General features: G+C 66.2%; 2 protein-coding genes and 1 long non-coding RNA gene across 3 annotated transcripts in view; 2 read left to right on the top strand and 1 right to left on the bottom strand.

The window, feature by feature from the left end:
• Positions 1 to 4,027, bottom strand: part of LOC106733251 (uncharacterized) — a 5,464-nt gene extending 1,437 nt beyond the window's left edge. Inside the window, exons 1-2 of the long non-coding RNA XR_001369412.1 lie at positions 3,732 to 4,027; positions 1,858 to 2,010 (exon numbers count right to left, since the gene is read on the bottom strand). This is a non-coding gene — a long non-coding RNA (uncharacterized LOC106733251). The remainder of the gene's footprint in view (positions 1 to 1,857; positions 2,011 to 3,731) is intronic.
• Positions 541 to 1,216, top strand: RNF224 (ring finger protein 224). The gene has a single exon (XM_006163363.3). It carries the CDS (start codon positions 619 to 621, stop codon positions 1,063 to 1,065), a length of 447 nt encoding a protein of 148 aa, XP_006163425.1. The 5' UTR covers positions 541 to 618; the 3' UTR covers positions 1,066 to 1,216.
• Positions 2,195 to 11,239, top strand: SLC34A3 (solute carrier family 34 member 3). The gene is given in 13 exon segments (XM_006163311.3): positions 2,195 to 2,557; positions 3,166 to 3,288; positions 3,486 to 3,575; positions 4,004 to 4,132; positions 4,210 to 4,353; positions 5,580 to 5,691; positions 5,758 to 5,953; positions 6,105 to 6,182; positions 6,333 to 6,411; positions 6,500 to 6,714; positions 6,717 to 6,789; positions 6,868 to 6,992; positions 7,837 to 11,239. Coding segments are annotated over 12 exon segments (1,791 nt in total). The 5' UTR covers positions 2,195 to 2,557; positions 3,166 to 3,203; the 3' UTR covers positions 8,302 to 11,239.
• Positions 11,240 to 11,261: the final 22 nt, after the last annotated feature.

Below are 11,261 nucleotides of genomic sequence, written 5' to 3'. Positions count from 1 at the left end.
GGGTCCTGGGAGTTGGGGGGACAGACAGTGGGGGAGGGCTTTAAAGTTTGGGTCCTAGAGTGGGGGAGGGCATTGGTACGGAGGGAAGGTCTAGAGTGGGTGAGCACAGCCAGCCTGGCCTGGTAGGGTTCATAGGGTCAGCCCGCAGCGGGAGGGGCCTGTGTTCCCCACACACACACACTGGGCGACTGGGCGGTGCTGCTGGATTCAGTTGCAAGGCTTTGTGGCTGAAAGGGGAGCCCAGCCCTCCACACCTGCCCCCTGCTGAGTCCTGGTGCTGCCGTAATGCGAGCCCAGAGAGGAGCCTGTGGGCGACCTGGGTCCCCATCCCTGAGTTCTGGCCACCCCCTGCGAGGCAGAGCCCAGCGGAGGTGCAGGTAAGAGGGTCTGGCGCTTAGCAAGGCAGGCGGGGGCCCAGGCCAAGCAGGAAGGCATGGGCAGGGCCACGGAGCGGGCACTGTGCCTAGACCTGGGTCCCTCCCAGGTCTGCAGCACCAGCCAGCCCTCAGGCCAGCTCCTGTTCTGGGGTGGGCTCCCGGGGTCCAGCACCCTGTCCACGCAGAGGAGGGGCAGGCTGTGCTGCCACCCACCACCAGTTCTCCTGTGGGCACACGCAGGATGCTGCCGACCGACAGCACCCAGGCTGTGGGGGGCGCCGCAGGGACCCGGAGCGATTGTACCATCTGCTACTCTGCCTACGACCTGGCCAGGCACCTGCCCCGCCGCCTTTACTGCGGCCACACCTTCTGCCAGACGTGTGTGCGGCAACTGGACACGCTGGTGCACCAGCAGCGTTGGATCCCGTGCCCACAGTGCCGCCAGAGCACGCCCACGCCGCGCGGAGGGGTGGCCATGCTGGACCTCGACCTGGCCGCCTTCCTGGCAGTCAAGGCCGAGCGGGAGCCCCAGCCTCCAACGCCCCTCAAGGGTGGCGCCACCACTCAGCAGCCTGCTGCGTTGTCCTGCCCCACCCTGGGTCCCCAGCCCCACTTTCCCTCATCCCCACGCTGCTGCTGGGGCTGTGGTGGCCTCTGCTGGGACTCCTGGGGCCACCCCGAGGCCTAAGCAGCTGCCTTCCCTGCCACCAGGGCAGGCCTGCTCCAGACCCAACTGCGCGGCCTTTCCAACCTGGCCTGGTGGCAGAGCCTGGGCCACCATCCCTGCCGTGGACACCCCGGGACAGTGGAAGGCGGGGCTTCTGCCCACAGTGCCCTGAGACAGGTGCTGCAATCTCTCCACCCCGGAGGCCAGGACCCCAATGCCTGCAGGAGCGTGGTGGTGACCCTGCTGTCCATCAGCTCAGAGGCTGGGTCCCTGGAGGCTCTGGGGGCCAATCCAGGGGCCAGGCTGCAGGCCAAAGGGGCAGGGCCAGCCATTGTCTGAGCACACCCAGAGATGTGAGCCGGGAGGGCAGGGCAGGCCACCTCTCATCTGGCCAGCACAGCCCTGTGAAGCCCAGCACTCCGGTCCCCAGCTCCCTCCTGTGCTGGCCACTGGTCCCACTACTCGGGTTTCCACAGCACCACAGATGACGCTGTGGGGGGCCCCCAGCGGCCATCTCCTGGCTCCTAGTCTCCCTCTGCCTCCAGCAGTCAGTATGCAGAGCCCTTTAGGCCCAGAGACCGTAGAAGCTGACAGCCTCTAAATCACCTCTAAACCAGGGCTCATAGTTCCATCCCCACGGGGAGGGCCCCAGGAGGGACTCCAGCCCCAGCCCTTGGCAGTGGAGGGCAGGGCAAGGAGAGGGGAAATTTGCTGAGTGGACACTGAGAACTGCCTCATCCTACAGGGCAAAGTCCTCCGTGCATGCAGCAGCGGGGCTGGGCAGCGAGGAGCAGGGGCTGGGCCAGCAGTCACCTGGGCAGACCCGGCCTGAGGGATTCCTCCTGGCACAGCAGCTCTTCCTCCTGGTGCCCCGGAGGCTGAAGGGGATTGACCCCAAGAAGGGGTCTCCCGCCAGAAATGGAGCAGCTCAGAGCCCAGCCGGCAACTGTGTGATCCACAAGGCTGCTGTGGACACAGGACACTCTGGTGCTGCTGGCTGTAGGGGCTGAGCCCATCTGCAGCCCTGCCAGGCTCAGCCCTGCCTTGAACCCGGATCTGAACTGGCTGACCCCAGGGCCTGGGCACTCCCCTGGCCACATGGAAAGCGTCCTCCCAGCCCAGCTGGTACAAAGGGCTCATCTTGCTTGGCCTCCACTGGGGGCAGCAGAGTGTCAAGGGACCTGGAGGGTGGGCAGACAGGGCCCCAGCCAGAGCACCTCGGGCAGCAGGGCCTGCTCATGTTCAGCTTTGCAAGGCCCTGGACTGCCCTGGAGCCATCCCGGGAGAAAGCCCATGCTAAGGCTGGGCTGCAGCTCAGAACTGTGAACCCTGGGGGTGACAGGCCGGGCAAGACCTGAGGCCTGGGCCAGGCGGGTCCCCCTCAGGGGCCTCAGCTCTTGGGTAAACATTAAAGGCGGCCCAGGCCCAGCAGGTCACGTGCAGATCTCTGACCTGCAGCGCTCCTGCTCTCCCGACACCTCTTCCCGGCAGGTGCCCCTCACCACCCACACAGGTAGGAGCTCCTAGGGCCAGGAGCCCAGGGTCCCATCCTGAGCCTCCTGGACCTAAGGACCAGAGAGACCGGCCTGGGGACAGGCAGGAGGGGGGTTGACAGAGGACCCCGCACCTGGCCCCAGGCCTGGGAAGTCCGGACGGCCCCAGATCTGGAGGGCTGTCTGAAGAGCAGTGGGGGCTGCTCCTCATCACCAGGGGTGGGGCCCTTATCAAGCCCGAACGTCACCGTTGCTATCAAATGCCAAAGTCTACACCGGGACCATCCGAGGTGTCCCCAATGACACTGGATAGGACAGGTCCCAGGTTCCCCAGCACCCTGCACCCTGAGCCTCCTGCCAGGCCTCTTCCAGCCCGGACCAGCAGGGAGCCGGGAGCCAGGGACCTCTCGATCTGCCCCCAGAGCTGAACTGGGCTCCCCCAACAGCCGCCTGAGATCACTGCAGCCACCCTGCTACGGGTGGGGAGGGAGGTCACCAAGGTCTGCAGGAAGTGTGTGTTGGGGGGGTGGGGGGCACAGACCGAGGCTTCAGGTCAGGGACCTCGGACCCGATTCAACTCCACCCGGGCTGGGCAGCAGGGCATGCCTCTGACCTCTTCCCCGAGCAGATCTGGGCTGGGCCTGGGTCCATCCCTGCCTGAAGTCCATGCCGAAGTCCCTCGCTGGTGACCAACTGGCTCGCCCCACTCTGGACACAGTCAACCTGGGGGGCTACGGACTTAGCGCTGCAGGTACAGAGCCCGCGCTGGCGGCCTCCCCACAGGCGTGCAGGGCTGGCGTGTGCTTCCAGAAGGTGCTGGCCAGGGCCAGCAGGCTGGAGACTCCGGCCCTCCTGCTTCCTGCTCTCCCTCTCAAGCCCTGTCCCTCACCCCGTGCTGGCTGTCCCCACCTGGGGGGCTCCTGGACACCGCCTACTCCACCCCTGCAGGGGTATCCAGCTCTCCCCCTGTCTTGGAAGAGGGGGTCCTAGACCCCTGGGCTCTCCCGCAGTTGAAGGACACTGGCCAATCATGGGAAGGTAGGTCCAGGTGCTTGGGGCAGGCAGGCCTCTTGAGTTCTAGGTCCTTGGGGAGAGGGGCAGGGCCACACAGCCAGCCACCAAGCAGGCCACTGCCCCAGAGACTGGTGTGTCTGCCCACCAGCTGCCTGACCCATCCTGAGAATGGGAAATCACCTCTCCTCCTCCTTCCTGGTGGGGGCTCCTGGGAGGCCACGGGAGCTGCTGGTGTGGCCATTCCACAATGGCCCAGAGGGAACAGTGGAGGGGACCTTGGTCCTGCCCTAGGGGCTGCGGAAGAGGAGGAAGTGAGATCCTGCCTGGTGGGAGGGACAGGAGGCTCTAGGACTCTGCCTGAGAGGTGACCCAGGAGACATGGCCCTGAGCTGGGGGGCAGAGGAGGAAGGGCCAGAGTGAGAGCTGGGGGACAGCCTGTCCTGTGTCCTCAGAGCTCAGCGTGGTGGGCAGGCTGCGCCGGGTGGCCAGCAGCTTCCTCAAGGCCTGTGGGCTCCTGGGCAGCCTCTACTTCTTCATCTGCTCCCTGGACACCCTCAGCTCCGCCTTCCAGCTGCTGGGCAGTGAGTGACTGGGGCAGCCAGGGCGGGGTGGGCAGCAAGCCCTCTGCTGTCTCAGCATGCCCCTTTCCTGGGAGCAGGCAAAGTGGCCGGAGACATCTTCAAGGACAACGTGGTGCTATCCAACCCCGTGGCAGGGCTGGTCATCGGCGTGCTGGTTACAGTCCTCGTGCAGAGCTCCAGCACCTCCTCCTCCATTGTAGTCAGCATGGTGGCCTCCCAGTGTGAGTGCGCCCGGGGAGGGTCCTGGTGTCAGCATGCCCTCCCGGGGCTCCCGGTGTGAGCGCGCCCTGGGGAGGGTCATGGTGTGAGCAACCCTCTTGGGGCTTCCGGTGTGAGCGTGCCCTGGGGAGGGTCATGGTGTGAGCATGCTCTCTCGGGGCTCCGGGTGTGAGCGCGCCCTGGGGAGGGTCATGGTGTGAGCAACCCTCTTGGGGCTTCCGGTGTGAGCGTGCCCTGGGGAGGGTCATGGTGTGAGCATGCTCTCTCGGGGCTCCGGGTGTGAGCGCGCCCTGGGGAGGGTCATGGTGTGAGCAACCCTCTTGGGGCTTCCGGTGTGAGCGTGCCCTGGGGAGGGTCATGGTGTGAGCATGCTCTCTCGGGGCTCCGGGTGTGAGCGCGCCCTGGGGAGGGTCATGGTGTGAGCAACCCTCTTGGGGCTTCCGGTGTGAGCGTGCCCTGGGGAGGGTCATGGTGTGAGCATGCTCTCTCGGGGCTCCGGGTGTGAGCGCGCCCTGGGGAGGGTCATGGTGTGAGCAACCCTCTTGGGGCTTCCGGTGTGAGCGTGCCCTGGGGAGGGTCATGGTGTGAGCATGCTCTCTCGGGGCTCCGGGTGTGAGCGCGCCCTGGGGAGGGTCATGGTGTGAGCAACCCTCTTGGGGCTTCCGGTGTGAGCGTGCCCTGGGGAGGGTCATGGTGTGAGCATGCTCTCTCGGGGCTCCGGGTGTGAGCGCGCCCTGGGGAGGGTCATGGTGTGAGCAACCCTCTTGGGGCTTCCGGTGTGAGCGTGCCCTGGGGAGGGTCATGGTGTGAGCATGCTCTCTCGGGGCTCCGGGTGTGAGCGCGCCCTGGGGAGGGTCATGGTGTGAGCAACCCTCTTGGGGCTTCCGGTGTGAGCGTGCCCTGGGGAGGGTCATGGTGTGAGCATGCTCTCTCGGGGCTCCGGGTGTGAGCGCGCCCTGGGGAGGGTCATGGTGTGAGCAACCCTCTTGGGGCTTCCGGTGTGAGCGTGCCCTGGGGAGGGTCATGGTGTGAGCATGCTCTCTCGGGGCTCCGGGTGTGAGCGCGCCCTGGGGAGGGTCATGGTGCGAGCGTGCCCTCCCGGGGCTCCCGGTGTGAGCGCACTCTCTGGGTGTCGCAGTCCTGGTGTGAACACGCCCTCTTGGGGGAGCATGGGTCTGGGCGGGCGTGCGCGCTCTGGGCGAGGGAAGGCTGACCTTCACTTCCACAGTGCTGACCGTTCAGGCATCCGTGCCCATCATCATGGGGGTCAATGTGGGCACTTCCATCACCAGCACCCTGGTCTCCATGGCGCAGTCGGGGGACCGGGATGAGTTCCGGAGGTGAGTAGGGATGTGGGCGGTGGGGCCCTGCCCGCAGAGAGTGGACAGACGCCGCTGTCTGTGCAGGGCCTTCGGTGGCTCAGCAGTGCACGGCATCTTCAACTGGCTCACGGTGCTGGTCCTGCTGCCGCTGGAGTGTGCGGCCGCTGTGCTGCAGAGGCTCAGTGAGCTGACCCTGGCCGCCACCCACCTGCAGCCTGGGGCACAGGCCCCTGACATCCTCAAGGTGCTGACACGGCCGCTCACACACCTCATCGTGCAGGTGGGCAGGGCTGGCTGCTGCGCGGGACACAGGGGCTGGGGCTGGGCCCTGTGGAGTGTGCAGGGCTGGACTCCCTGGACCCTGTGGGCACGCAAACCCCAGGGGTCCTGAGGGAGGGTGCAGAGCAGGTCATGACAGTGCTGTCCTCCAGCTGGACACCGATGTGATCTCAGGCAGCGCCACCAACAGCAGCCTCATTAAGAGATGGTGTGGCACCAGAGGGGAGCTGGTGAGGTGCCTCTGAGCCCAGCCCTCCGCTGACCCCAGCCCTCCATTGACCCCACCTGCTGAATCACCCAGCTCCACCCGCTCCTACGCTTGCGCCCTCTGACCTCTTCTTCCCACTGAGCCCGTCCTGAGTCCTCTCTGCATCCCCCAGACCCAAGGGAACAGCAGCGAATGTGGCGCCTTCAGCCCCTGCACCGGGAATGGCTCCGCCCCCACGGACAGGCTGCCCTGTAAGGCCCCGCCCCTCGCCTGCTCCCCCTTCCCCCGCCCCCACGCTCGCCGCCCTTCCCCACGCCCCCTCTCTCCTGCCGGTCCCAGGCCGCCACCTGTTCGCAAGCGTGGCGCTGAGCGACCTGGCGGTGGGCTTCGTGCTGCTGGCGGGCTCCCTGCTGGTGCTGTGCAGCTGTCTGGTGCTCATCGTCAAGCTGCTCAACTCCGTGCTGCGCGGCCGAGTCGCCCAGGCGGTGAAGACGGTCATCAACGCGGACTTCCCCTTCCCCTGGGGCTGGCTCAGCGGCTACCTGGCCATCCTGGTCTGGTGGGCGCCGGCCTCACGTTCATGCTGCAGTGCAGCAGTGTGTTCACCGCGGCCGTCGTCCCGCTCATGGGTGAGCGCGGGGCCTGAGGGAGCCAGGGGCGGGGCCTGGGGCTTGGGGCCAGGCCCTGCCTCACCCCTGGCTCCTCAGGGGTCGGAGTGATCAGCCTGGAGCGCGCGTACCCCCTCTTCCTGGGCTCCAACATCGGCACTACCACCACGGCCCTGCTGGCTGCCCTGGCCAGCCCTTCGGCCATGCTGCCCTCAGCCGTCCAGGTACCTGCCCTGCTGCTCTGGGTTGCCCGGGCCTGCACCCCGCCTTCTCTGACCGCTAGCCTGCTCTGTTCCAAGACTTCTCACCTCCAGACCTTCGCTTATTCCCTCTGCCCCTTCCCCTTCACTGCACCCCTCGCCGGAGGCACCCTGGCGCCCCTACCCTAGCTCGCTGCTCCTCTGTCTTGGGGAGGCTGGGCAGCCTGCGGCCTGCCGCGCTCTGCTGCACCACCTCCCTGGTGCCTCTCCCCACAACCTCCTCCCCGCACATGGGCCTCAAACCCAGCAGCCCCCCAGCGCTCTCCCTCTGCGCCCCACTGACTTGCCACAGCTAAGCACCCGGCTGTGGCCCACCGCCCTGGCTCCAGCCTCCCCCTGCCAGGGCTCAGGTCACACTGACTGCCTCTCCCCAGGAGGTCAGCCCTGCCCTCCGGCTCCTCCTACAGTCCTGATTCTACCACCCCGTGCTCAGACCCTCAGTGCAGGTCCTGCCCCGCCCCTCTGCTGCACTCCTCTGCATCCAGCAGTCCGTGCATGGCCCGTCTCTCTCCACTCAGGGGCCCACTGCATGGCACAGCCCACCCCAGTTGGTCGAGAAGGGGTTCTAGGCAGGGCCCCAGGCAAAGCCGAATCAGGAGGGGCCTGGCCCCCGGCAGCCAGCGCAGTGTGGGAGCAGAGTGCCCCCACCTGGCCACAGCCTGCCCTGCCAGGTGGCCCATCTCAACCCCGAGCAGTAAGCCAGCCAAGCTTGGACTCAGCGCCCTTTCCATGGGCTGCGCAGCACAGGGCCCCCAGGTGGCCTCACGGTGGGGCCAGCCTCCTGACCCTCCCCATCCTGCACCGCCAGGTCGCCCTCATCCACTTCTTCTTCAACCTGGCCGGCATAGTGCTGTGGTACGTGGTACCTGTCCTGCGGCTGCCCATTCCACTGGCCAAGCGCTTCGGGGACCTAACCGCGCGCTACCGTTGGGTGGCTGTCGCCTACCTGCTGCTCAGCTTTCTGCTGCTGCCCCTGGCAGCCTTCGGGCTGTCCCTGGCAGGGGGCCCTGTGCTGGCTGCAGTCGGGGGTCCCCTGCTAGGGCTCGTGCTCATACTCATCCTGGTCAATGTCCTGCAGCGGCGCCGGCCAGCCTGGCTGCCCCCGGGCCTGCGGTCCTGGGCTTGGCTTCCCCTCTGGCTCCGCTCCCTGGAGCCCTGGGACCGTCTGGTAACCCGGTGCTGCCCCTGCAGGGCCTGCAGCCCCCCTCAGTCTGCCACCAAAGAGGCCCACTGCTATGAGAACCCTGAGGTCCTGGCCTCCCAGCAGTTGTGAGGGGTAGCCACACAGACCATCCCACATCCCGCTGTCCACAGGGGCGACTCAGGAGCCTGCCCATTGTTCTGGGGAGCAGGGGCCCCAGAGTGTCAGCCTTCTGGGCCAGCTGGTCCCCTTCTCTGCAAATAAACTAGGCTGCTTCTGGGCGTGGTGGTCGACTCTGCCCAAGCAGGCGCTGCAAGGCTGGTGGGAGTGGGGCATCTGTGCTAGGGGACATCCAGTCCCCTGCAGGTGAGGGGCAGAGGTGACCTGCTGTCCCTGCCTGGGGCTGGAGCTTGGTGCAGGAGGGGCTGGACAGGGCTGGAGTCCCTTCCCCAGGGAAGCCCCTTCTAATTAACCAGCCAGGCCTGGGCTGGGGGAACCTCAGTCCCACCAGGTGTGGGTCCAGGGGTGGTCTCTGAGGTGCCTCCCCCCCCCATCCCAGTTCTACGCTGCCTTCTCTTTCGACTTAACTGGTGCCCAAGGCACCTGGCCCTGGGTCCTGGGCCTCCAGTCCAGGGTCTCTCAGGTGCACTGGCCTGTGCTCCCTCGGCCCCCAGGGGGCGCTGTGCCAGCTCTGGGCCCATACTCATCCAGGTGCTCAGCTGGGGGTGGGGGACCTCTGGAAGTCCACTTGGACCCCACGGGGCAAGGCCAGGCCTATTTTGCACAGGCAGCGCCCGGGTCCCTGGCTGCGCCGGGGGGTTGACCAAGGCTACCTAGGCAGGTGAGGGAAGGCCAGGCCACTCCGTCACGCAGAGGGGCCTCTGGGAGCCCAGGCTCCTGCCCGCCCGGGGAGGCTTCCCAGTTACGCTCCGGTTTCCACACAGGAAGCTCTGTCTGCTGCCTGGCCAGCGAGTAACTGGACACCAGGCAGCTGGCAAGGCCCAGCCACCTAGAGCCCACAGCTGCCACCGCCCAGCACCCCCACACCACCAACCAGGGAGGTCTGGGTGTCCCAGAATGCACGGCTTAGACCGGCGTGGGTCAGATGGCAGAGGACTGCCTGTCAGGGACCTTGCTGTGCCTGCTTCTAGAAAATCTTCAGTGTAGCCATTCATATCCTCCCAGCCCTTCCCAGGCCTGCCTCAGTCAGCACGGGTAGGAGAGGGTGGCTGCTGAGAGAGGGGCGCCTCCTAGCAAGTGACCCTGTCTCTGCTCCCATTCAAGTTCCTTTAACCTCCCTCCCCCAGGTCCGCAGTCCCCTGGCCCTGACCTCCTCTGGTCCTCTGCCCTCACCTTGAACTCACAAGTGGCTCTGGAGCCATGAGGCCCTAGGCTTCTCAGGGCTGGCCCCCAGGCTCCTGCACCCCAGCTATGGTCCCAGCCCCTATTCCAGGACTGCCCTGTGGACCTGACGCCGGGGTCAGGGACCCTCTGCAGGGCTCTGAGGCCTGGAGGATTCCCTGGGGGGTTAAGGGAAGCTCTCGGCCAGCGGGGTGGCAGAGGCTCCTGTCCTGACGGGGAGGAAGCACTCCATGTGCCTCTCCTCGCAGGGCATGTGAGGCCTCCCACAAAGGCTAGCTGCTGGGTCCTTTAAGGCTGCTAGGGACTGCCTGCCTGCCGGTAACACACCCTTCCCCTGGGACCAGGGCCACGGTAAACAGAGCCCGCTTTGTGCCTTGTCCAACAGCTGCAGCTGCGGGGAGGGCAGGTGCCCAGCACTCCTGCCTGGGTTGCTGCATGCCCCCAATCCTCTCTGTCCTGTACCCTGCCTGACTACAAACCTCCAGGCCCAGGATGAGCCCTGAGGCCCTGTGCTATCCCATACCTCTGGTTTGGGAAGGACCCATGGGGCTGGCCCACCAGCTCCAAGGAGCCCTGTCCTTGCCAAACCCAGGCCCAGGGCCACAGGGAGCCTTTGTGGCATGTGTCCTGCACGACCACCTCACTTGCCCAGGCGAGGTGACTGGCAAGGCACACAGCCTGGTCCATAGAGAGCCTGGGGGCCAGGAGTGAGGGCCAGCTGGCTCCCCTTCTCTGCAAATAAACCAGGCTGCTTCTGGGCATGGTGGTCGACTCTGCCCAGGCAGGCACTGCGAGGCCGGTGGGAGTGGGGCATCAGTGCTAGGGGACATTCAGTCCCCCGCAGGTGAGGGGCAGAGGTGACCTGCTGTCAAGGCCTGGGGCTGGAGCTTGGTGCAGGAGGGGCTGGACAGGGCCGGAGTCCCTTCCCCAGGGATGAGAATGAGAATGCCTGAAGACTAGCCTGGGTGAGCTTTGCACAGCTACTGGGGAATCTGAGTGTCCCTATCCCCACCCCCGCTTTTGTGACAGCTGAAGGCCGTGAGGCTTCAGTGGCGTCCTCACCTGCTGCTGGGGCTGCTAAACTACTCTGCAGGCCCCAAGAGGACCCAGGGTTATAGGCAGGGCTCTGCACACCCCATATGCTGACAGTGCCAACGGGGTCACTGCCTGCCTGGACACCCTGTAGGGGAGGGGCTGGCCCCCAGGTCCTGCTGCAGTCCAGCACGGCACACCCTCCTGGTCCGGGCAGCAGAGACTGGCAATAGACCAAGGCCACCTGCAGATTGCCCTGGGGGATGGATGCTGCTGTGTGGGCTCAGGTGCTGCTGCAGACGTCCTGCAAGGGGGACCCCCGTGTCCTGTGCGTCCCTCTAGGAGACCATAAGCAGGTGCCCCCAGAATCTCCTGGCAGGGAGGCAGCTGGGTGTCGGCCAGAATCCGATGACCAGTGCTAGGGACACTGTCTAGGGCAGACTCAATAGTATAGCTCACTGAGAAAGTCGCAAAAATAACACGTTTTTTAACGTGAACGGTTAGAGGTCCGACCCTGTGTAGTGCACTGCTCTTCCTGCACGTGTCCTTTCCCTCCCAAATGTCAACGTAAATCCTACCCTCAGTGAGGGATGACCAGGCGCCCGTGAGCGCGGGCGAGCCCGGGCCCGCCGAGGGAGGGCTGGGCGCCGCCTGGTCTCCATGCGACTGTGTGTCCCGGCCGCGGTGCCAGGCGCACG

This window comes from Tupaia chinensis, unplaced genomic scaffold (genome assembly GCF_000334495.1).
Source record: "Tupaia chinensis unplaced genomic scaffold, TupChi_1.0 Scaffold142100_1, whole genome shotgun sequence".
Classification (NCBI taxonomy): domain Eukaryota; kingdom Metazoa; phylum Chordata; class Mammalia; order Scandentia; family Tupaiidae; genus Tupaia; species Tupaia belangeri.
The sequence above is the reverse complement of the archived record's forward strand: the minus strand, read 5'-3'. Positions and strand labels throughout refer to the sequence as shown.